This window comes from Chroicocephalus ridibundus, chromosome 5 (assembly GCF_963924245.1).
Source record: "Chroicocephalus ridibundus chromosome 5, bChrRid1.1, whole genome shotgun sequence".
Classification (NCBI taxonomy): Eukaryota; Metazoa; Chordata; class Aves; order Charadriiformes; family Laridae; genus Chroicocephalus; species Chroicocephalus ridibundus.
The window spans coordinates 92,487-118,956 of NC_086288.1; the positions used below are offsets into that span (position 1 = coordinate 92,487).

A 26,470-nucleotide genomic window follows, 5' to 3' on the forward strand; every position below is an offset into this window, starting at 1 on the left:
CACACAGCAGAAGTTTGTCACTAACGATCTAACACCAAATTTTTAAAACAAACAAAAAAATCTTCTGCAGCGACAAAGGAAAATGATATTTGTTCAAGTGAATCCCAGGATGAAGATTCAGAAACAGGATGAAAACATAGGAATGTTTAATATCCTCTTCCAAACTACGGACGCAATTTAGGAATACGAAACTGAGATACACTCATACTAAAATACAGAATGTCAAGCTGACCAGAAACAATACGCTCGTTTCCTTAACTAAGCAGACTTCTTCCTGGAACTAATAAATTCATTTTAAAACTGAACATGTTCTTCATTTTAAACACGCCTAGCACACTCACTGTAATCCAAATGATAAAAACATGAGATTACTAATTGAATTCGACACTGTGCTTTGAAGGTCATCTAGTCAAAAGCCACACGCAACCAACCCCCATTTAAAATCTACAGGACTTCAGATTAAAACTACTCCTTCGCGTGATTTCTGCTTGCTCCCCCAAGCACTCGACGCCCTCTCAATATATAGTAAATGGTGCACCCCTTTAAGGAGCAAAAGACGTTCGGAAAAGCCCCCAAACCAACCAATATTCTGTTGAACTTGCACAGAAGAAAAGAAAATGGCAAAATACTACCGGGTCGTTGTGCAGGACTGAAATTAAGCTTTTTAGCCTCCCTTCTCTATAAACATACATAAGAAAATTCCTTTATGCTGAAATTTCTCATGCTTAGTTTTAATCCAAACGTTGGGTTTCTTTTTTCCCTTTTCAGACAGTCTAAGAAAAATCAATGGAACCCCTTAAGAGTTATATGAAAGCGAAAAGAAAAAACAAACCTTGATTTTATGTGGAAAAATGTGTCTCTATTTTTTGTTCTTGGAAAACCTACACACATTCATTTTAACGGCGCAAAGCTGGCATGCAAAAGGCTTTGTCCTTAAAGCAGGAATTGTGGTTTTAAAATATCAGTTATTAAAAACTGAAAAGTATGCATGGAACATGCTCAGCGTGGTCCAGGATCTCCCCGAGCCCAGCAGAGCTCTGTAGAAATATTCACCCAGCACAAGTTTTGCCGTTGTGGCAATGACCGAAGCTCTGGGTGGGTAACTGTTTATGGTGAAGGGGTACGGGCAACAGCAAAACCCACTTCTGTGAAAAGAGCATGAACTGGGGGCACGATAAGGGGCACGCCGGCATTTTGCCACGCGTTAAGTTTTATATCCACAGGGTTGGCAGTTCTTGCAGTAAACCTGGTGTTTTCCTGACTCCCGGAGTCACGGGCTTGCACGAGAGTCATGGCTTCCTCTAAAAAATGGGAAGGAAACCAAAAAGCAAGGACATTCCATAGCCTTCGAAGAAAGAAAAATAAGATCTTCAAATCAAGTGCGGAATACTCCAAAGCTACAAAGCAAATAAAAAGAATCCCAAAATATGAACACCTCACGACCGAAAGGATGGAAAAGGTGACACCCAAGGTCATTTCACAAACTGTCAAGCCGACTAATTATACAGCTCTAGGCTATCAAGTGTGATAATTCGCAGGGCTCCTGAGAAACAATAAGACACCGGACAGCTTGGCTCAACCTTAATAAAGTCCATTTTCACTAATATCAACTTACCGGGTTCACTAATTCGTGTTGGAAAGAGCAGGTAAATCAACTTTGCGGAGCGCTCACCAGCTCTTCGCCGCACAGGACCTAACGCCATGGGCAAGCCCTCGATGTAGAGAGCAAAGATGTCCCTACACAAAAGACCTTCCAAGAGAAGAGAAAATTCAGTCCAACCTAAGGGTGAAAAACAGTTGTCATCCCAGACACAAGTTAGAGAAGAAAAAGAAAACGGATGTCTCTTACTCAGAATGGAAATACCCTGTTGATCAAAATCTAGGAAGCGCCACGTCCAAGCAGGGAAATGCCGAAGTCAGTAATATTTACATCAAACTCATTATTTTATACTGGTTCTACATCTTTGTGCAAAAAAAAAAAAAAAACAGTGGTAAAATCTCTTAAAGGCAAAGGAGTTTTACAGATTAGCGATTCAGCCAGTTGTAAAACCAGAAAGCCAAATGACAGCGTGATTTCTATGAGGTTAGAAAGTTAATTTACTGTTGCATGGCCACTGCTTGTGAAAAAGGAAGTCAACGCAATTTATCAAAGTTATCAGCCAAGTTGCAGCAGGAGTCTGTGAAAAATAAGTTTCAGTTTAAAACTGAAGGGAGAGCAAATATTTCGCCCCATTAACAGGAACAATAGTGCTGCGGCTTTACCCATCATTTCAAGAAACTCTCGATGAAATGGGAGGTCGGGAGGTGGAACTGGGTCACTCTTATTCCCATCAGCCAGCAACGCCGGGATTTGCAGCGTGACTCTCCCAAAGAGGTAAGAAGGGGTAGACAGGCGATGAGTTCCTACAACGGACAGACCTATCTTGTCCCCCTTTCGCTTTTCCCTATTTTCTCACCAACTCCAAGCGGTATTTTCTGGTTGTTTCTTGCCCCCTTGGCAAACCTCAGCCCAGGCGGCTCCGAGGTCGAATCCCAGATAGAAGCAAGTACAGCGCTGAATGAACAGGGGACATCAAAAAAGGCGTTACTGAATATGGCTTCTGTAGCTCTACCCTACACAAAGCGCAGTCTCAAATTCAGCATAAACTCTCCAGTCAATGAGAACTTTGAGAGAGGTTACAAGGATTAAGTTTTGAGAACATTGATCATTTCAGTATCTATTTACTTTCTTTTACCGAGACACACACTTTACCACATGTGATATGTGAAGGCAGAAGGTGAATGAGAGCCCGATTCATGTGCGCTACGTGTGTTATCAAGGGTCCACAGAAGTTACACAATCTGGTTTTTATTACTCAAACTGTATTAAAAAAAAAAAAAAAAAGGGTTGTACTTAGTAATTTTAATAAGCTTGGGCTATTTTATAAACTGCTAGCTGTGAGCCTCCAGGAATGAAAAAATTTAAGAAGCGTATGCTACTTGGGTAACAAAAAGCAAAAATCCAGAAAGGAAATTATTTGTCAAACTGCCTCAAAAGCACTGTTTTGTGAAAACGCGTAGCCAAGGCTCAAAGGTGCAATTCAATAACAGCTACAAAGCAGACACCCCGCACGGCACCCTGACACCAGCCCTCCGCATCGTCTGCTCCACTGGCCTGGAAACAGCCCTTCAAGGCCCTAAATACATTGCTTAAAAGGTACAAATTACACATAAACCCACACTCTGTCGTAAAGAATAATTTTTCAGAATCAGAAATAAACGACAAATGAAAACCATCCAAGCTGAGATCTTTTAGTCCTACGAAGAGCCGGAGCTTTTCCATGCAGACTTTGTACAGATGCCCGTTCCTACATCCCTGTTCTAGAGAAGATGACCCAATTGAACGCCTCCATGTTCAGCATTAGCATCACCACTGCAGCTTAAAATTCAAACTTCTGTTCTTCTCACCTCCGCGTGACTCACAGTGCACTGTGAAGTGTCATAATTCACCTTCAAAAGTTCTCTCCGATGTAGAAAGTCAGAAAAAAAAGAGACTATCAATGGTGTTAGTGAGACTTCACAGCACCCATCCCTTTGGTGTTAATGCTTCTGAAAACCCAGTCCTCGATGCAGGAGCTGCATCACCTGGTCCAGCAACAGCTCATCCTTCCGAGGGACTCTTTCTTCAGCCAAAAAGGTTGGCTGGTTCATTATGCCGATGGTCGCTCTGGAATTTCAGCTGTCTACCATATTATTCAGAGGCAGCTAAACAATTACGCCTTTCTGTGAATTACAGTTAAGGCCATTTTTCTAGTTTCCAACCTGCTTGCTTTTTTCTTTCATAGCACAGAACAGTGTTATGGTCGCCTTCTTTAAACCCGCGCTTTCAGGTAGGACATCATGTTCAGAGCTGCTGCTACAGCAAAAGACATGCAGAAAAGCCCAGGAAAAAATCCATCCTGGTGAAGTGCTGCCTAGAAGACACAGCAATAAATGGTTTTGGTGCCAGTCATCATCGCCCTCCTTAGTTGAAGCCAGTCATCATCCCTCTCCTTAACTGAAGGATAAGGAATTCTGCAGGACTGTCAAGCAGATGGGATTGATTCTACTCCCATCCTTGCTTTCAACTATTGAGTAACCTGCTGCCACCCTCTCCGGAACAGAGAATAGAGACTTCCTTTTAAGACAAATGCCAATGCCTCACTTTCAGCTACCCAAAGGTGTCTACAAACGCTTCCTATGAGCCCATTCTGAAAAAAGCTAAACCACCTCCACCTTTTTCCAACGGATATAGTTCAAGGGAGAAGACCACAAAAGATGTCTGGAAAATTACTTCCTCCAAAACTTACAGAAACACCGAAGGGGGCCCTTTTCCCGCAAGATGGGCTCTCTACTACCAACCGAGAAAATCTCCTTTCCGTCTCCACCTCTAAAGGGATTGCTGGTCCCAAAACCTTCCTGACAGTTGGGACCGGGTGACCCTCCAAGATGGGAGAAAGGCGCATGCTCTCCAAGGCTCTTGGCATTTGCTAAATACAGCAACGCTTAAGGAAATAAGGTTGTCCCCTCTCAGGCGCCAGCAGGTGCTGGGGGTTTCAGTTCTTACTACGATCAGCCCATGGCAGAGCAAGGGCTCAGCAATTTGCTCAAAACATTTTAACAGACGTTTATTACAGTTTATGTGGATTTAAAAAAAAAAAAATCTTACAAGATAAACGGAAAGAGTGTAAGCACAGTTGTAAATCAAGAGAACCGATTTAGTGCGATAAAGGAAGCCTTATGTATTCACCTTTTTTTTCCTGTGCGTTCCCCTTATTTTTTTCCCCAGCCCCAACAGCAGTTTCACAAGCAGTCGTAGTCTCTGCTCCCGTCTTCTTACTGCTCCTGTCCCTCTACAGCACTGCTGGTGTACCACCCCACTCCTTGCGCAGCACAAGGATGGAAATAATCCTGCCTGACACACAATCCTTCAGTACCGCGTCGGGGAGGTATTCAAATAATGAGGTCCTTTCCCAGAAAAAGCTGTATTTGACACAGGTGCTCATAAAACAAGACATCCTTGTTTTATGAGGACAGATGCAGGATGGACAGTTCAACTGGGCTGAAGGCCAATGACACCTCAAAACCTGACAGCATTGGTAACTTTAAGAGCAGCCTGCTGGAAACTATTCCCTTATTCATTCTAACCTGATTTCATTCTGCAAGGATCCATCCCTTCCCAAGAGGGAAATATCCTTTCAACCTGCCAAGAAAAAAAGGGCAGGGATGCCAGCACCTTCTACAACGTCCCTCCATCCAGGTGATCTTTCAGAGGGATGAAGGAAAGCAAAAGGCTGACTATGTACGTCATTTCTGTATACATCCCATGAGAAATCTGCACAGTTTCCGCCCATCTATGTTCTGAGTTTTGTCTGGACTGAAGAAATAAGCTCCAGAACGGGAAGAGAAACAGCAGTTTGGAGGCAGCACGCTGACAACATAGGATATTGCGAAGGCTATTTTACTCCAGGAGCTCATTTCTTCAGTCCAATACCATCAGAACAGGACAAAGTTGGGACAACCTTGCCTTTCAAGTCTCCGAATGAAGCTCTGGGTCAGGGAAAATAATTCAGAGGCCAGCTGCTCCAAGGGACCAGAATTACAAAGTGAGATGAAACTCTGAGGTCAAAATGGTATTTTAGATATCTATTAGATATCTATTAGACTTCATCATCAAAACTGCCTAAAAAAGTGCCTTGCCATCATTTCTGCCATTTGAGAATGACTGCTCAGAAGTAGGCTGTTGTGGCAAGGAATTAATTCGCTACTGTGGAATGAAAATGCCACAGACAGGGAAGCGATTCCCAAAACAAGGCTGCCAGGAGACGGTATAACCTCCCCGTGCAGGGGGACTGACTGAGAGGCATTTGTGACACAGGACGATTTGCAGAAGGTACTGCAGGGCAGGTGATGGAAAGGAACCTTCTGAGGGACAATGTCAGCGCGGAGTCCGGTCTCCTGAGGTTTCCACAACCACGTGCTGTGACAACAACTTCAAGGGGAGTGCAGCAGGACCCAAGTCAGGCTAGCAAGGCTCCTTCTGCTCCAGCAGAGCGTTTCTTCCCTCTGGAAGCCTGAAGGACCTTCATTTGGGGCCTCATCAAAACACTTCTCATTAACAGGAACGGATGAGCCCCTCTGCCGGTCTGAAATGCCTGCTCTGAGACATTAAGCTGAAGAGAGCCAAGAAAAACCACGTTAAAAAAAGCAGCAAAAGAGGTGAAAGTCAAGTCACGCTCCGACTTGCTTCTGATCCACTAAAGAGCTAAAACCTGGAGGATTCAGCTGTCATCGAGATGGCAGCAGCCCAAACCTCCTGCTGCAGATGGGTCATTTGCCTGCCGCTTCCCCAGGGGGCATGCGTCCCTGGAAGTCCCGCTCTCCATCTTGGAAAGCAGAAGAAGGTGGTATGTCGCCAGCAAGGGAAGACTATCCAAGGATGCATCCTGCAACACCCTTCATTGCTGCTTTTGACTGCAAATTACTGAAAGTCTGTCTGGGATGCTAAACCCTAGGAGCTTAACAGAACTCCTTCCACCAAGTGGAAGCAGCTCAAGTCTCAGACCAACCTCGCTTGCCAGCCACACGCTACCTCATCACAAATGCCAGCACAATTTATTTACTGCAACACTTACGGAATAAACATTGATGAAACGAGTACTGAATTGCACTGTGGTATTATTTGTGGGACGGGTTATTTAAGAAAAGTGAGTGCCGGGATGAGGACACTCAAAATTGAGGAGTTTTTGAATCGGATGCTGCTGTGACACCGAAGCCAGCCCTCGTGATGCCAACTCCATCACACCCACTGCTGCCTTGATGGGGACTGTGAAGCAGCCAGGACCTGCTCCTGTTCCTCCCAGGCTCTGACCAGTCTGGAAAAATCTGGACTCAAGAGCAAACTGAGTGGTATTCTGAGGGGGAAATGAAGGGACAATGTTTTTGTTGGATTATACAGAAATAGGGCAACTTACTTTTAATTTTCCCCCCTCTGCAGAGCACCCGTAGCACAGAAACGCTAGTATGGACGTACTCTACACACAAGGGCAAAGGGAGCAGCTTAGCAAAATTTATTTTCCGTTAAGATTAGCTCAAGAAGGGCTGTAAAACCACAACTGTTCAGCAGGGACACGCTGCTGGAATATAAACTCAGACCTGTCCAAATCGGCGCACGAGAGATGTTTATTTTCCCATATTCATAGCTATAAACAAGCATCCCTTTCACAGCTTCACCACCTTCTCGCCTCGGTAAGCTCCTCCATCAGCGAAATGCAGAGTAAGCAAAGCAAGATGATGATAAGAACACAGTCATTCCGCTTTTTAAGACACAACACCTCCAGACGGAGACGTGCGGACTTAAAATATACTGCTTTACACAGACTTCCTTTGCCTTCAAGTATGCCACATGGAAAATATTTGAAAATAAACTGAAAAACTAATAAATGCTATTTTCAAGTTTAACTGCTGCACTGTTTTTCTCTATAAGGAATATTCATAAATGCACATATAGACATACAGGCATTTGCCCACAGCCAGCCTCCAACACCTGCGTGGGGACCTGGAAGCCAGCAGGCACCAGGGCTTTACTGGAACAGGGTGGGAGGACTGGGTGAGGAAGGGATCCGAGGGCAATTAAAGCACCAGAAAACAATTACTCAGTAGGACTGTGCTTTAAATCCTTTCTTTTCTGATAAAGCAAGGGATGTGATGTTCTCTCCTGCGACAGAGGTCCAGGAAACGCATTTATGGCGATGTAATGCTTATCTTAAAACATACAAAATGTAATTAATCCCAGGATCTTCACAACAGATCCAGTGATCTTAATAAACTCAGGCTGGGACAGACCCTAGATTTCAGATACATACATAACTATTACCTTGTAGGTTTACAAGCAATTTGAATCTGCCTTATCTTGAGTTTGTGCTGCCCAGTGGACTACTCCGAACCCAAATGCACAGAGCATTAAGGGATGTGTTCAGACCTATTCTACCTGGCTAATAGCATGGAAAAGTTCATAAATACATTAATCATTGAATCGATGTGCTGTTAAGAAAGAAAAACCTCACTTCTCAATCAAAAATCACTACAAATGCTATTAAAACGGACATAGTTTTTTAAGCTGGCTGTTATTAAGGAAGCAGAAAAGGGGGGTTTCCCCCCCTCTTTTTTTCTGATCAAGCATCACTTGCACCACAGCACAGATAAAAAAGGAACTTAAAGCCTTTAATCTTTGGATGGCTTGCATAGGAGACTGTCGAGCACCTTCAAAACCAAAAAAAACTTGAAAAACTTCTGCAGCGTTGTGCAGAGACACCCCAACTAGTCCCGATGTCCATACGAGGGCAGCACTGACAGACCACGGCTGGGCCCTGCAGGAACCATGGCGGCTCCAGCAGCCCAGGGTCTCATCAGGAATCACAAGCCCTGCTTTAAAGCAGGGAATTAATTGTAATCAAGGCAATGAGAGGGGAAAACTGCCTTTGAATACCTCGCGGAAGTCTGCTTACAGTCCCAGTCCTTGCTCTTTCCTTGTCCCCCTGGGAAGTCACGTTGGAGAAGGCTACAGGAGAAGAGGAGAAAAGAAATTTCTCAAATTTGGCCCAAGAGGTCTGGAATCTGCTGCTGATGCTCACCAGCAGAGCCCAGGAGCTGGGCTCCTCGCTCTATCACCATACAGAGAAGGACCACGGTGTGGGGATGCGCAACGTGCTTCATCCATTTTATTTATTTATCCAGATCAGGGCACGCTCCCAGTTTTTCCTTACCCGGCATTGTCCTCGTCACCATTTGCGGAGGGCGCCAGCGGCGGACAGGTCCCTCTCCGCGCAGGAGGGATTTCTTCAGGTCACCCGGACCGCCAGGCCTTGTGCTTTTCTGCTCCATTTTAAAAAGACATGACATCTTTTTCCATTTGGAAAAGCGATTACCCAAACCGATCGCATATTTCCTATGAAAGATATTTGCACAGCTCCTTATATCTTGGCTCAATTCGGTCTACATTAAGTCCATAGCAGTACTACTGTGTATCTATTCAGTTTTTCCTATGACCACACAATCCTTGGAACAAAGGGAGAGGGAGCTGGAGCCCATAGGAAAATTATCATTTCAGAGGAGGACTTAGCTGTTCAATCAGCCTTGACAACGTAACGCGTACAACCCAGTGGAAACTCTGAGCATCACCCTTTTTACTACTTCCTACTTCACAAAAATGCATTTCGATGAGAGCTTTGGAAGAAAAAGGGAGGCTTTACGTGGGAAAGGGCAATTTGCTCTAAGCAAGAATGGGATAAATGCAAGGCTAGAGGAGAGAAGGAGATGCAAGGGGTAAGAAGCGAGGCAAATCAAGCACTGGCCCAGATCTGTCCCCATTAGAAAAACTTAAAAAAACAAACAAGAAGAAATAAATGGAGCTTGAGCAACCGTCTGCATAAACTTTTACTACACTACACAAAGTAAAGATGAAGTACCCACTTGTTTTGAGTGATGACCTCAAGGAGAAGCAAACTAGACATATAAAAGTACTTCCATGTTATATTATTTTACATTATATTGACATTTTACTTCAATCCCCACCACCTCCCTTCTCAATACTCCTTTCCTCAGTGTTTTATGCAAGAAGCCTGAAGTCCTGTATAAGTGACACGATAGCACAGCATTTTTTCCAAGTTTCTGGAGCTCATGAACTTTGAGAAATCCTCTTTCCTATGGATGTACTACGTCCGAAAAGCCTGTAGGAGCCTCCAGGAAGTGCTATGTTCTGGAGAGGTGACCGGGATGAAGTCCAAGCCCAGCCTGATGGTGACCAAAGGCTGCTCGGTCCAACGGGGAGGACGGGCTGAGGTCACCAGATGGACTCCGTCTGTCCAAAGAGGCAGCTGCAATCTATCAAGCCCAGTTAATAAGTCCTTGGGGCTGCCAAGAACAGCAAAAGGCAGGCGGTAAGAAGAGGCAGGGCAGGTTAAGGGAGTTCACTGGAGGGATGTAATTACTGTGGGAAGAACGGAAAAGGGCAGGGTAGGATGAACACAAGAACGTTCCACCAGGCCGAGACACTGCTGCCACCCGCATGGAACATGCCACCAGCTCCTAGAAAGCTGGTTCTCCATTTACTAACGTCGTCTGGCCAGCTCGGGGGAAAACATGTTGAAACAACGCATTAGTACAAACACAGGAACAAGAAATAAGCCTTAATCCTTCAGTCTTGATGGAAAAAAAGCATTTGAAACAAATCAAAACACCCTGAATCTCCTTAGATCCTGCTATGCACTTAACCACATGCCTGAACTTAAACATATTTTTAAGGCTTTTCCTAAACCAAGGCTTTGGTCTTTGTGCAAGTATCTCTAGTCTGAGATTACTCCAGCCTGTATTTCAACCATATTTGCCCAAGGAAAGTAACTGTGCACACCTCTACATCCTTCATTCAGACACTTCAAATAACTCTATAATCATTAATGAAAGGAGTGCCAAAACCACCGAGGGTAGGAAACTCCCACCTGCTCCCTTTCACACAGGGTGAAATGAAGACACAAAGTCAAAGGTTAACGTTTAAGAAGCCCCTGCTTTTTCATCTGTGCTGGGGGATTGTCATGGCAGATAATCAAAACCAAACTCTGGTAAAAAAATCCCCAAATACCCACACTTGCACATTAACTTGTGTGAAAGCACTGACCGTAAAGACGCACACGAGTTTCTTCAAGTCTTGGTACCCTCAGAAAAAAGGGATGACAATAAGCCAGTGAGGAATAACCCATCGCAAACAACAGATCTGAGCAGGTTTGGGGTTTTTTTATTCTTGACAGTTGGTCTGTCTCCGAGGATCTCCCCGGCTCGACAGCTGAAGGCAGGCAGGCTAATGAAGATCGGTCATTCGCAAACAGTTGTACTTTCAAATGAGTCTGTGAGCCCTGGACTTGAAGGACGTGGTTCTCCAATTAACAAAACAAGTGACAGGGTCTGGCCCTTTCATTTCAAACAAGTGAGGTCAATGCTCTATAGGAAATGGAAGACAACGTTCACACTTGGCATTGTGTATATGCGAATATAAAACAGATCCCAACTCAAGCAAGGAAGCATGGGTCTAAAAAACACAGTTCAAAGCGTAAGCGCAACCTAAAGGCATTGCATACCAACAACCCTTTGGCTTTTGTTACAAAAGGAAGAAAGCTAATTGAGAAACTGAAGACATTTTCTCTACAACAAGAGGTAGAGACTGATGTAAAGCTTTCACTTTGTTATTTCTACAGGCTATGTTTCCTGTGTTCTGTTTATTTACAATCTGAAACATTTGTGATGTTTTTTTGAGGCGGGTCATTCTCTGCAGCATTGGACCAGGCACAAGACACCCGTGGAACTGCCACCTGCCAAATCTGCTTACAGCTCAGTTCCACCTCCTAGAACATCTTGCACTTATCTTCCCACTTTCCTAAACCATGTGCTCCTCTAGATGCATACCAATGCCTTCTTAGCTACAAATGACAAGGTCAGACAAACTTCAGGAACTTTTGAGCAGTTAAGCCATTAAACCTCCTGTAGCACCTTGGGACCACACGGGTCAGGCACAAATACTGTCCAGTAGATGCTCAACCTGGGAGTAGATTAACCACCCTGCTTAGGAATCTATGTTAGATTAAACATTTCATTTAGTGCAGACACACAAAACGCGTCCCCCACCGTTATCCAGGAGAGAAAGCACCATTAACACAATCTAACATGCTAAATCAGATACATTAAATGAAGTTCTTGAATGATACGATCTTTCTACGGAGGACAAAAGGGAGGACAAAAGATGTAAATAGGGAAGGGGCTTGGCAACTCATGCAGGAAGGCTTCCATAACCTTTAATAATACTTACTCCCCTGAGTCTGATGAGTTGAAGTCTGAGTCTAACGAGATGGAGAGCAGAAGAGCACCGAGGTGAGACGTTACCGTGCGGGCACTAAAAGGAAGGGAAAGCAGGAAGAAGGCAGAAAGAGATGTGGGAACGCAAGAATTTATGGACTGCAAATATATGAGTGGAGCACACGTGCCCCACAAGCGCTGTCTGGGTAAGATCAAAGTTCTTAAGTGCTTTTCTCCTTTTACCCTTCTCTAGGCTTCCATTTCCGATGCCCACAGAGCCCAGGGATGCTGTTACTGTCAGCTGAGGAACGGCCACCTGAGACCAGCATTAACTGCTACAACAAGCATCAGGTTTTTCATCAGCACTCTTCCTTCCCTTCCCAACACCCGATCAACGTTTCGGCGTTACAACAGCACCATCTGAATGTCTAAAGATCGCCGCTGCAGGGCAGGCTTTAGTACCAGGACCTTACAGGCAGAGAAAAGCAGCCGTAACTATAGGGGGTACCGGTGGTCAACCATCAGAAGGTCCAGTTCCACCAGGTGCTACAAACCACACATCCCTCCCAGAGCCACCCGAGCTCCCCAAGGATGCTTTTGCTTCATGACTCTAACTCAGTTACAAGTTTTGCTGCAACTCTGGCAAATATTTGATAAACTCTATAAATATTGCGATGATAAATATTGCTACTTTCACCCAAACAACAGCAGAAATACACAACAGATACCAGAGGAAGCACCAGCTTTCTGAAACACCGCTAACAAAAACAACGGGCAGTTTCTACATGACAAATTAAGCATCCTCTTGCTATGACAACTGCATGCACATGCATGCGATTTTTTAAATAAACGGGGTTATTTTCAAGGGATATTAAGCAGATGCAAAGATAGGAATTTGCAAAACTGATGGCATGCAGACGACTTTTACTGCAAAAGTAGAAATGTAAACTATTTCAAAACAAAAGTGTACAAATATTTTGGGTTTTAAATGTAAGTTTAGATTCAGGAAGAGACTGGGGGCAAAAATCTTGCTTTACTAGTGCAAATACCAATTAGTCCATATATTTACAATCAGGCAATCGAATTTTAGCACCCTTATGTCCCTCATAACCATACATCTAGTGCTGAGAGCAGACACCAAACGATACGAAATTCAGCAGTATCTGTGAAGTTAGCACACGTTAGCACAATACTCAGTTTTGCCCCACTATCAGCAGGTGTCTCATGAGTTGTGATTAAAAATCTCTTTATGCACAAAATGAAATATGGGAGGTCTTCTGCTAACTTGTGGCAAGCCAAGTGTTCTTTTTCTGTTACTTCTGATATCAAACTTCCTTTGTAAGCTCTACAGTGAGTGAACTGCTACCAGAGTGACGCCCTTTACTTTCTCCCAAAAGCTAAGAGCCTAGCTAGCTACACCGGAGGGCGCCTGAATTCCTTTGAAGCCAAAAATAAATCTTCCCAGTAGACACACGGCCCTAGAATTTCTCACCGTTGTTCCAGTTTCTGTTAAGCTGTATTATCTCACTCTTCACATCTTTAGGATACGCTGGGGATCAAATATTCTAGCTTGGTTGAGAGATGCATAGTACAGCAAGAGAGAAGCCAGAAATGCTAACTTCTACTCGCTTCTGCTAACCTTGGCGCTGGCGGGAGGAAAAAAGAAATAAATCTGAAATCCCGTCAATCTTCAGGATTATTTATTTATTTCACACTCGCTTAGAGCTCCAAAAGACTGTTGCATCAGCTAGCTGAAGTAAGCAAGCTGAAGTGCTCAAAAAGATGGTTTTTGACAGGAGAGCTGTTGTGACGGAGAGGGAGCAGCACAGCCACCAGCTGCTCTGCCAGGGTGTCCCCAGGCAGCTGGGCACCTGCAGCTCGGGTGGCAGCTGAGGTCGGGCCAGGCAAGGACCGGAGTCATGACGGCTTCACACCACACCTGGCCCCGACGCTGGTTTCCAACCTGGCCACATGGTGGGTGGCTCAAGGACTTGAAGAGGCCCCTCAAAGACTGCAGGAGACAGCTTGGGTTGAGATGAACCAAGACCATGATGACTCAGGAGCATCTACCCACACTCCTTCTCAAACAAAAAGCATGTGTTCTCCTAGTCCAGGCCCTAAAACCACGGGAAGCACATGAAGGGCTTCTCCAGGATGGTATGGGAAGAGTTTCCCACACAACTGGGAAACCTCCAGCTCTTTACCTAGGACCCCCTTGGTATCTACTGTCTTCTTAATGTGGAGGTTTGTGTAGACAGCAACTACTTCTTCAGTTAACTGCAAACACATGAGCAGCTTGTCAGCCACATGGCAATCCCCGCCAAAGCTGCTGTACTCCTTAATCTCATTCCATTTAATCCCATCGATTGTCTTAAAGTGCTGTCTCACTTAACACAAGAACTTCGTTCAGGATTACTGCTACAACACAGCTCTCAACCCCAGGGCGTCATTCACTGCAAGAACCACTTCTGAAGCTGTATCCATCCAGGCAGATGTAAACACAGCACACGGCCAACAGATTGTCCTGAAAAAAACCCCAAACCAAAGAAAACACACCAAACTGACTGCAGCTGATAACCTCGGGTGTAAATGCCACCCGTATTTCCTTTCTTTACGTAAGAAAAGTCGAGGAGTTTGGTTGCACGCAGCCCTAAGCTCGGAATCAGGAGTTTGGGACATTCAGGCACTTTCTCATGCGGTGGTGGAGGCAGGGAGGTTTGCTCGCCAGTACTTATCGCAAAATGCAATCAAATCGTTAACGTGGGGCATGTGACAGGAAGAGGGAAACCTATTTCCAAAAAGGGATACTTGTTGCAGACGTGTTCATATGATTCCTCTCCTGAATAGCGGTGGAGTAACCACCACATTAATCTTCCCGGATGCTGCAGTCATGTTCCACCACTGCTCCTGCTACTTACAGAGCACAAGGTGAGTATTGTTAGCTTTCTTGACCGCATGATTGAATTAACGAATGGTATGTGGACTCGATATATGCCCAGCCTTTCAATATGGGATTTGTGTACCAAGCCAGCAGCTGCATCTGCTGAAGCCACAATGAAATAGCACGTGTTCTAAACCAACACAGCATCAGGACCTGAGAACCAACCGTTTATAGATGGGAACCACTCACTTCTCATATGATACCTTCTGATGAAACAAAGCAGCATGTAAGAAAGCAAAAACCATGCTTATTTTACAAATAAACCCTTTAAAACTTAAATCTGTTGCTATTCTTGGACTACAGGGCAGCCCACGATTTTGCTACCTGAGAAGTACACAGTGACGGTTTGGACGCCAAATTCTACATTCACTCACCCAAAGGTTGTCTTTTAAGGGACTTAAACCGACTTTGTTTTTAATCTTGCCATTTGTAACACCTCATGAAAGTAAAAAGGAAACCCAACAAAACGCAGGTTTGATTTCCTTCTCTCACGCCAGTGATGCTAAGGACTTTGCTCAAACTCGGAGAAATTATCCCAGAATAAAGCAGCAGGAGCATAGACATCAATACGTACTGAGGCATTTACTACAGGATTTAAGAAACGAAGTTCGTTAAATGATATTATTAAGCAATGTGTAGTTAAAACCAACAAAAACATGTATGAAGTGGTAAAGTACGAGATGTTAATGCCATGAAAGAAGCCTTACCAGACCATCACAATTGCTGATGGCCACAGAAGCTCCGGGGATGTCAGTTATGTCCCCCACATAGGCGCAGTTGGTCCACAGCGGCTCTCTTTTCCATAACCTCTGGGCAGCAGTTCCAGTCTGACTGGTGTTACTGGCATCCTCTCCTGTTTCCACAGAGTCTTCGTACCACTCCACTACGGCCTCGGGAGCCACCAGACGTGTGTTGGGTTTCAGCCGGAGATGGAATTCCCTTCCAAAGGCAGTGACGTTAAAATACAGCTGTTTGGGGCTCTGGGACACCTCCCGCGCTGATCTTCTTTGGTGACTTGCAGAGAGGATATTGGAGACGTAGCTTCCATCTGCATTGGTACTAATTGGAATCACTAACCCGTACGGTCTCAGTCTGCTCTTTCGTAATTCTGATAAGAGAAAAACCCAAAACCAAACTGAAGTTAGAACAAGAGCATGGAATGAGCCTGAAGACATCTCCCCTTCCAATACGGCCAGTTTAGGATGCCGGTTAGAGCTACTCTGAATCACTCCACTGACAAGTTCTAATGAAGAATGATAAAAACCTGTGTAGTTTTGAAAAGGACAGGGGGCGGTGCCACTTAACACACCAACGGGCATTAAATTATCTGCTCCTTAGCTAGTCTGGGTATGAGCACAGCAATGCAGTGTAGGCACATGTGAGCTACGTGTCACTGTACTCTCCAGCATCTTCATTTGGGTACCCTACAGCAAGGTCTCAAACGCTCTTAATACTATAAATTATCATAAAATGCTTTGTACAACTCTTACCCAGAGCATGAGAGGACACGTAAGAAAGAAGAAAAGCGTCTGACACATCGCCACGTTGAGCAAGCTATGACAAACCAGGGACAATGCGGGGGGAAGGACATGTCACCTTCAGGGAAAGCCATGGTGGTCGAGCACCAGGAGCTCTGCCCAGTTACGCTCCCCAAATAAACACACACCACAGATGCCTGGATACACATTAAGTGCGTGCAAAACACCCTCCACATGCCAAAATTTTCAAGAAGCAGGTCTTTCACGACTCTATTTTCACATAACTTACAGAGAAACCCCTGAAATACTCATTTACATTTCGCTTGGGAGTTTCCCGGGGTGTGGGTTTGCTTAGCAGCCACAGAAGAGGCAGCAAGCCTTCTGAATTCTCCTGAAAACCCTGGTCTGAAACACCATGCAACTCCTCCACGCACCTTAAAGAGAACTGCTTGCTCCTGTGGCAAGACCTCCATTAAGAGTTAGAAAATGAAGCGCTAGGCTTGGTTATAGCTGCAATTTGCATAGGTATTTCTGCAGCCTTTGAAAACCGCAGCAGGGAGAAGAATCCCATGGGTATCACCGCCGATGAATCCATGTCAGCAGCGGTATAAGCAGTAACTTTTGCCTCTCCAGGTCTCCTCTAACAACCACCCTTACCCAGCACCCTCCTGTTGCCCTTCGTCTTTGCCTAACTTGAGTAATGGAGTTCAAAAGCAACAGAGAAGCTAATTATTAAAAAAAAAAAAAACCAACAAAGAACAAATTCGTACCAAAACCCTGCACTTCACTGCAATACATCAAAGCTCTAAAACTAGCCAAACCGCACTCTGTTGACAGGACTAAAGACACCCTCAGGTGATGCTCACTGGCACTCAACGGCAAGGAGCCCTGAAGACCAGGAGAACTTCCCCGGAGCAGTCACTGCCATGAGACCTCTCATCACAGACTGGTTTGGGTGGGAAGGGACCTTAAAGCCCACCCAGTGCCACCCCCTGCCCTGGGCAGGGACACCTCCCACCAGACCAGGTCGCTCCGAGCCCTGCCCAACCTGGCCTTGAACCCCTCCAGGGATGGGGCATCCCGGGTACCCGGGCCCTGTGACCAGACAGGGCTGTGGGCGACCCAGAAGTTCTCTGAAGGCTTCCCTGCTTTGGCAGAGGCATTGGACAAATGGTAGCAGAGGCAAAGCCACAGCAGAAAAAAGGTAACAGGAATGAAAGCCCCATTTCCTATCATTTTTGGTGGTTACCACCACGTCAGCGCAGGATTCCTGTCTCATTAGCAGCACTGTTCCCTGACTGGCAACCTCCCAATTGGGTTCTGAATTTGCCTAAGTGAACACGATACCCCCGCACCCCCAAAAAAGCCTCCTTCTGTGTAGTCCCTTACCTATATCCTGAAAATAGCATTATTATCTTAAGAGAACCATCATTTCCCTCTCCGCTCTCTGCCACTCTTAGGCATTGATGAGAAAAGGAAGAGAACCTTCTCTTTTGCTCAGAAAAACATCTCCCGTTACCACTTATCACGCTCGCAGCCCTGCACCAGGACACACACACACACGTTTCCCATTGAAGTAATTTCACACCAGTGTAAAACGAGCCCATCAAATGAGTTTATCTTTTCTGACAGACCTCTGCAATCTGGTGGTAATCAGGATACTCGGGGTCCAATTTTCATCCTGTAAAGGGCGGAGGAGAGATATTCCGGGGCCAAACTGCTACTAAGGACTGAACCAAAGTCTTATTACCTGTGTGTCAAACTCCGTGACAATTAAAAAGACACTTAGCACAGAAATAATTATTCCCTTGCTCTTCTCTTCCTCAGAGAACTGGCTAAAGCAATATGAGAGTGATATTACTGATAATTTTCATTTTAAAAAGTTGCAGGATTGGGTAGCTCAGATGCTACAGCTGAGAATTCCTCAAATAAATATATTTAATTAAATGAGCTAAATTTTACCTACTCCCAGCGTGAATCATGCTTGAACTGAGAATTAATAGAGAAAAAGCTCAGTAGCTTGTCCCTCGGAGCCATCTGCTTATTTTAAGAGACTCACGTATTCTTCAAATAACTTTAGTACGAAAATGCTCCTAATGGCTTCATACAACTATTTTTTCCTCCAGTTTTCTTTTATGCGAGTGACTGAGGGATTTGACAGAAAAAAAAGGTATGGTACTAGTAGGCCGTACGTGGATGTTTAAATTCTCGCACTATAAATATCTTTAAATAATACACAAATACTTTATCCTGGGCAAGCCAAAAGTTCGCTATAATTTTCAAGTCCGTTGTTCTGAAAACCCCCTGTTTTCAGCCAAAGCCAGCAGTCCCAGCAGGTTTTCAGAGGCGGACAACAAGCCCTTTCGCCATACACCTACCAGACCAGGTTGTAACACTGGTACCCTAATTAGGACATTATCCTTAGGATAATTCCCATCTAAAACCCTGGGAATACCGAGTCAGGATTGCTAATGTCTCTCCTTAGAGAAGAGACCAAATTAAAACTCTCAACTCATTTTTTTTATTAATTAGACACCATGCGAACAGGAGCCAGAGCTGCTGGGTTGTACGCCCCAACTGGGTCACAGTAAAAGCCGAGATGCTCACGCTCCCTGCGCTGAGATCTCATTCCCAGCCTGACATTCCTCTTTTTACCTCGCCAAGACTCTTCGTGGCTTTTTCTTTTTTTTTTAAATAATAATAATAAAAAAAAAAAGCTGTATGTTCAATGCCAGAGACCACATTCTGGTGATCGAATTCTGTGTTCGCCGCACGACTGAAAAATCGCTTTGCACATCTTGCAGCCGTATTCCCAGACCGCTACTTGCGGGGGCAAAAAAAAAAAAAAAAAAAAAAAGAAAAAGTTATTTTTGCTAATAACAAGAGCAGCCAGCTAGCCACAAGAAGGTAGGAACAAAGGGTGGAAAATAAGAACTGTCAAGTTTTTGAGTCAGCAAAAGCCTTTTCCAGAGTCTCCAAATGCTGAGCTAGAAGAGGAAATGCCTTTTGTTCAAAGGCAATTAAAATTAAATGTGACATGACTGAATGCTGAAGACATCTAAACTCCTCCACTGACTTGTGTTACCCTTTTTCCATAGACGGCACCGTCTGACGAAATGCAATTCCAGCTGTAGGTGTTCCCTTTCCGAGGGTAAAGTTTCAGAGCGGCTCTGTTCTGCTAATTCAAAGCTTGCAGTAAGGAGCGGAGAAGAGGCACAGAGCAACAGAAAAAGCACTCAGCTTCAAATCGGCTTCGTTTTTTCATCTGGACTTAAACCGCCGCTCCAGTTGCACAATGTTTAGGTTGAAAGGAAGCACTTAAGAAAGAACATCACATTCTTTCATTGTGTGCCAAAACATAGTTAGCTAGAGAATGCCTCTGAAGAAGCCCGGCGCTACTTTTTTTTCCCTCAAAGACACATGAAACCCAAGAATTAACACCACTGGCTCACTCTAGTTGTCCTTGCGCTGTAAAACAGCCGTTGACAATGGAGGTTCAAAAGCCCTAAACTTTTCTTTTTTTTTTTAAAAATAATCTGCATTTGGAAAAGTATTATTTTTTAGATATAAGATTTTGTGAAATACGCTAATCAGAAATTGCTCGTGTGGTTGCCCGCAGCAGAATTCCAAATGCATAAAAAAACCACACCCACTTAAGAAAGATTTCAAAAGTCTAAATTGAAATCAGTGCAATCAGTGGAAAGGCAGGAATTTCTGAAAGTTCAGAGAAAATATTTCTACATCTAAACCAAGTTACCCAAGCTTGAAGACATTACTTTTTTTTCTTCTTTCAATAAGTATTTAAGCCTTATCTAGCGTTTGTGACTCCGACTGGGTTTTTTCTCACACTGCACGTAAATACGTTTTGATAATGGGACTCTCCTTTTTCCAGCCCTCTGCGTTGCAGCCATAGGACCAACTTCTGTGAACAAATTAATTTTCTGACGCCAGGAGCTCCTTCACCTATCACCGCGACCTGTGAAATTACCTCCACCGAAGGAAAGCGCTGCCAGCATCATTTTTTCCCAAACGTTTTACAAGCCGTGGCAACGAGATGTAGATTAATGACTACATGCAGCAGCCCCACCTGCCTCTCTGTATTGCTAGCAAATGCTTCAATTAGGAACAGCAAGGTCGAAACCTACTAAAATTCTACCAAAAGCACAACTGTTTTGGCAGAGATGATGCTGTGCAAGGGAACAAATCTGTGGGAACTGCTGACACGACCCTGTCCACGTTGTCCCACCACCAGGCTGTACAGCGAGTCCCAGACTGTCCCAAGTGACACAGTGTGATGACCGGAGGGTGACCGTCACCTTCTGGAGCTCCCTCACCTCTCCCGGAAGGCAGATCTGATCATGGCTTGCCGGGTCAGGAAGCTCAGCCACCTCGGCAGAAGGGCTGGACCTGCTGTTCCACCTCCGGTGCATCGCTGTGCCCGCACCTTCTGCAGGGAATGTGCTGCTGGATGGCAGACGTCCAGCTTCCCAGCAGAAATACTGGGGGGAAAAAAAAATCATTACCTGCTGCTGCAGGAATTAAGAGGGCAGCATTTCAATAAAAAGACTGTCACGGGTTCCCACGTTGTGAGAGATTACCCTTCCATCCCACAGATAACCCTAATGGGATGAGCGCAGAGCTGCTCCGGTCACTTAGCAAAGTGTTGCTTAATGACAAGAAAAGGTGGTGCGGTGACAAGGGGACCCCAGCAGGTCTTCCATCCCCACTCTTTTCTGCCTTCATCGTTGGCTGGTGGCTTCCAGAAAGGAAGAAGCAGTTTTTGGCCCCTCTCTTCGCACCACCTGACTCCCTCCAGAACTAAGGTTCACTCTGTATTTGGCTGCCTTTCGGTGGCAGAAATACCCAGAGAGAAAGACAAGACAGAAAAGGGGGGTCCATTTCTTGGGAATTCCCCCAGCAGCTGGCACCTGCAGAGGGACGAGGCCATGCCATACGCTCCAGTGCTGGACGCTGGATGGCTAAAGGCAAGCAGAGAGGCTCCCATGGTAGCCTTCTCTAGTGTCCTCATCTCTCCACTTCACCGCCGACTTGTCCCAGGGATACAGGTAGCTCCAGGAGTTCCTCGTGGTATTTCCACCTGGGTGACGGTATCTGACGCTGCGGGCAGCCTGGCACTGCCGTTCCACAGGTCGGGCATCCGAGTCCTCTTCCCGAAGGAGCACTGAGCAGTGATGCAGCTCTGCCTTGGGGGAGGCGGGGGCAGGAGACGGTAAGATGCAGCACCACCCCCAGCACCTTAAGCCTTACTATTTCACGAGTGAAAACACAATTTCCTCCTGACAGCTCCCAGGCATTTACAGTACATTATGCATTAGTACTGTTAATTAAGCTTGAGTAACTCCCTATCTCTATATTAAAAGATACCGATGCTAAAAAAAATACTGATATTAAAAAAAAATAAAATCCTATGTGCTTTCGTTTGTCCTAAGTGACTTTACAGGCTATGAGAAAAGAGTAGCTGCTGACAGCAGTCAGCCCTGGGCCAAATCAAAACACACAACACCGATGCACGGTGACACTTCATAGGGACTTAAAAAGTAGGACAGCCCATTTGGAGGCAATCCCAACGCAGGTTTTACCGTCATCATTGAAACTCTAAACTGAGTAAGCCATGCTTTTGGAATCGGAATTTACAGGATCAAATATTACCTTAAAAAAAAAAAATCAAGCGTAGGACAAATCCCAACGATCGTAAGCGTTAATGAGCTATCTGTGCTTTGAAAATACAGTGGCGCAACGGGACACGTGGGACCACGGACGCGTGGATCTGCAAGACCCACCAGTTGATGTCCTCTTCATCTGTCCCTGCCCAGGGAGAGGAGGGTGACACCACGTCAGACCCAACAGCTCCCCTGGTGCCACCAGGGCCCGGCAGAGCCTGTCCCACACCCACCTGGCATGTGGGATTCACCCTCAGTATCACCCCTCTCCTGCGGTTCCTCAAACGTTCCTGACTACAGCACTGCTGGGGCCGTGAAAGAAAGGAAAAAGTGAAAGGGGGAAAAAAAAAAAAGTTATTTTCCAGAATAAGGAATTTTGTCTGATGTACTGTATAATTTAAAAGACGCATTCCTATATAGCTTATGGTTTCTGAAATTCAAATACGATCCATTTCTCATGGAAACGACTAGAAATAAAACACAGGCTCAGCATACCACTGGAAAAAAAGTCTGTTTGCCAGTTAGGTTTAAATGTACCTAACGGTCTCCATTCCCATTATTCACTGATCGCAGTGGAAATCGACCTAAGCCCAGAAGAACGCAGCGCCAGAACTGAAATTGAGACAAGACCTCCAGAATTTAGAGAAGTACTTGAAATTCTTTTCTGAACAAAACCTTCAGCTCAAAACCTGAACCAAAAACCCTCAGAACTGGAGGTCTAACGGCAACTGGGAACAGAAGGGCGTGGGGTCCATTCCCAGCGCTATCGCTCCTCTCACAGCAAAGCCCCAGAGCATGCTCGTGTGCATACACTTGTGCCCAACAGCAAGCTGTTAAAAGGCTCGTCTTCCACCTCGGAAAGCCAAGGAGCCTGTCCCTCTCACCAACGCCCTAATTATATGAAGCTTCCCATCCTTGAAAAGAGTCAGAGATGCTGACTCAATACGAAACACCCCTGGGCAGGACCAAGCACCTTGCGCTGCAGTGCCCTCATTCCTCCCAGACACCAAGCAGACAAGCAGTTCATTACCTAAAAATATCGGTTTATAACTCAAAGTGAGCAACCGCCGTTAGGCATGCAGCAAGCACGCTGTGCCATTGGCAGAATATGAAGACGCCTCGGCATTAGACAAATTTTTTCCAGCTAAAAGGTTGAACACTTCCAATACAGAAGGAAAATGGCATGAAGACGCGAACGCCCTGGCCAAGTGGGGCAGGCATTTCCTCCTTGGTTCAGAAATGAAGACAAAGCATCTGACCTGGAGCCGGTTTGCTAGGACATTGGGAGAGTTACTTTAAGCATGCTGCAGTTTTTAACTTTTTGTTGTTTTATATTTAAAGAGGGAAGCACAGAGGTGTCAGGACACAAAAGCACATAATGAGAGGGCATGTGAATTCAAGTCATGCCACATCACCCAAACCACAATCGCTGCTGGGTGGTAGCCGGGTGGGGGCAACACAAGGGAACGCTTGCCTGCATGCTGATCATCTTTACAGAAAATAAACTATTTTGTTAAGCGTATTTCTTTTATTTCTGTTTCGACAGCAGCAATAACAGTTAAAGAGACTTACCTATCTGGACGCGTTGTTCTTTACCAGCCTGCAGAACAGAAAAGAAACACAAGCGCAAAGTTGTTAGTGTCATTACTATGCGATATGTGACAGCAGAGCTGAAAAATTACTCGGTCGGTACTGCACCGTCTTTTACATCTCCGCTTTTGGTTTCCAGGGATGGCATTTTTTCCTGAACTGAATACGCAGAGTCGCAGTAAGTTTAACGTAAATAGAGCCGCTAAGAAACGCGGATTCTGAATGACCCGTTCCATATATCGCGACACGGAGCCAAAAAGTTAGTTCGGCGCCCGAAGGGAGGCCCTGGCGCCCCCGGGGCGGTGAGGAGGAGCGCGGTGACAGCTCCCCGGCCCCCCCCTGCGCCGAGGGCCGCCCGCCGCTCCCCGGGGGCAGCGGCACCGGACCGGCCGGGGCCATGGCGCCCGGGGGCGGGGATGCCGCGGCTCCGCTGCCGGGAGGCCGGTGCTGGCCGCACCGCGGCGGGGGGGAGGGAAACGCGTTCGGGAGAAGAAGCGGGCGGCCGGGAGCGCTCCCCGGAACAGGAGCGGCGGGAGGGGACGCGGGGGGGGGGTCCCGCCGCCACTCACCTGCTGGCCGGCCGCAGCACGGACCCCCAGGAGCGCGGCTGCCACTACCCAGAGGGGCAGGAGCACCATCACGGGGACCGCCGCCCAGCCACACCGCACGCTGCCGGCCGCGGCCCCGCTCCTCCCGCCTGCCTCCTCCTCCTCCTCCTGCGGCGGCGGAGCGGCGGCGGCTCCCCCCGGGGCCGTTCCCCGCTGGCGCCCCGGGCGGGCGGGGCTGGGCGGCGGCCGCTCACCGCGCCGCCTCCTGCTGCTGCCCGCGCGCTGCCTGCGCCCTGCCCGCGCGCTGCCCGCCCCGCGCAGCGCCACCTGCGCCGCTGATAAAGGCGCCCCGGGGGCGGCCACCGCCCCGCCCTCAGCACGGCCCGGCACGGCCACGTCAGGGACGGGCCGGGCCGCCGCCGGCGTGTCTGGGGGGCACACGGGCACCGGCACCCCCTCAGGGACACGCGGGGGGGTCGCGCAACGGGGCCATCGACACGTAATGTGGGCGCCCCGGCTCGTCAAGAGGATGGTGTGGGTGGGAAGGGGCCTTAAAGCCCACCCAGTGCCGCCCCCTGCCTTGGGCAGGGACACCTCCCACCAGCCCAGGTTGCTCCAAGCCCCATCCAGCCTGGCCTTGAACCCCCAGGGATGGGGCAGGCACAGCTTCTCTGGGCAACCTGGGCCAGGGGCTCACCACACTCAGAGTGAAAAATTTCTTCCTGAGATCTCATCTCAATCTCCCCTCTTTCAGTTTAAAGCCATTCCCCCTCGTCCCATGGCTCCCCTCCCTGCTCCAGAGTCCCTCCCCAGCTTTCCTGGAGCCCCTTTAGGGACTGGAAGGGGCTGGAAGGTCTCCCCGGAGCCTTCTCTTCTCCAGGCTGAACCCCCCCAACTCTCAGCCTGTCCCCATACGAGAGGGGCTGCAGCCCTCCCAGCACCTCCAGGGCCTCCTCCGGCCCCGCTCCAACAGCTCCGTGTCCTTATGATGTTGGGGACTCCAGGGCTGGAGGCAGCACTGTGGGGGGGTCTCCCCCGAGCGGAGCAGAGGGGCAGGATCCCCCCCCTCACCCTGCTGTGGCAGGGACACCAGCTTCACACCATGCCAGTGACTCCGAGAAGAGCCCCCCAGCCTGTGACACCATCCCAAAGTTTCCGTATTTCCAAAGTTCCTTATCATCCCCAGGCAGCGCAGCAAAAGCTACCCAGACCCAACCGGACCAGAGCCCGTTACAAAGTGACTGCTCTTCCCCCCAGCACACACCCAAATCTCCGCTCACAACAGGCAGTGTCACCTGGCCTGGACAGGAACCAAAACCCCCTCAAATAGGGCCTTCTGCAGACAAAAATCTTAAAAACCACACTCTGTATGTTCTGGGTCCCTTCTCTTTGCCCAGAGACGTTTACTGAGTTGAGGCCGCCCAATATAAAGTTGGTAACAGACACCACCAGGGTATCCCCGAGGGGGAAACAAAACGCTTTACAAATACCAAATACTTTTTAGGAGGCAGAGATAAAGCACTCCTACCTCCTCGCTCCTCAGCTGTGTTCAGAGAGAGGGGTGAATTTGGTCAGGGCCAGGATTCCCCAGTGTCACAAGAGACCATTACTACGGGGAACATCTGGATCCCAATTTAAAATCACACTGTTCTGTTATGTCACAACCAACCAAAACACGTTTCTCTCGGCCTCCATCTACCACAAACAAGTGGCTCGTTGCTACTCAAAGTTTTTCAGAATAAACGTGTGAAAGCCTCGCTATAACAATCTTTTAAGCTCAACTGCCTGCCAGAAACCATCACATCTGCACGAAAACCAAAATACTGGTTCTACTAAACCCGAGTTGCCCCATTGCAACATTTAAGAGGAGGAAGACACCTCCAGCCTTGATTTTTGGGAGATATCTTGAATATTTAAACCCCACCAGCCTCTGCTGTTTCAGGGAACGCAGGTCCCAAACTGCGTTAAGTTCTCTCACAAAGCAAAAAAATAAAAGGAATTTTTCTGCAGAAGCGGGAATGCCTGGATACGCGTCTGTTATTGCAAGGGTAAGATCATTTCTGTCCATAAAATACCGGAGGCAGCCCGTCACACCCCGTGCGCTGTGACTGCGGCAGCTGCACGCTGCACGAGAGATGCTGTTTAAAGAGACTGGAATCAGGAAGGCTGAGGGGCTGTAAACTGCCGGCTACATCACCATACGTTAAAAGGTAAGTTAAGGACAGTAAGTTTGCAAAGCCCCAGGGTCAGAGCTGTCAATTCCGAGGTGCCAAACCGGGATGCCAGCCTAAGCATTAGGATACACCACTTCTCATGGGCGAATTTTCCCTCGTAAAGTGCACAAACGTGTACCGTTCACTTAATGTACAGCTG

The 26,470-nt window shown here is 46.8% G+C and overlaps 1 protein-coding gene across 4 annotated transcripts in view; it reads right to left on the reverse strand.

Annotated features, from left to right (window-relative positions):
• LOC134515909 (A disintegrin and metalloproteinase with thrombospondin motifs 3-like) overlaps nt 1-26,470 on the reverse strand; it is a 122,546-nt gene that overhangs the window by 84,167 nt on the left and 11,909 nt on the right. For 3 of the 4 annotated variants that reach the window (XR_010071149.1, XM_063335516.1, XM_063335517.1), the window contains exons 1-3: nt 24,119-24,401; nt 23,532-23,559; nt 15,508-15,908 (exon numbers count right to left, since the gene is read on the reverse strand). Coding sequence is in view for 2 of the 4 variants with exons in the window: in XM_063335516.1 (XP_063191586.1) it covers nt 15,508-15,908; nt 23,532-23,559; nt 24,119-24,187 (498 nt within the window). In the remaining 2 variants the exon portion in view is untranslated. Of the gene's footprint in view, nt 1-15,507; nt 15,909-23,531; nt 23,560-24,118; nt 24,402-26,470 lie in introns of those variants that run through there. The other variant, XM_063335518.1, reaches the window with a different exon arrangement.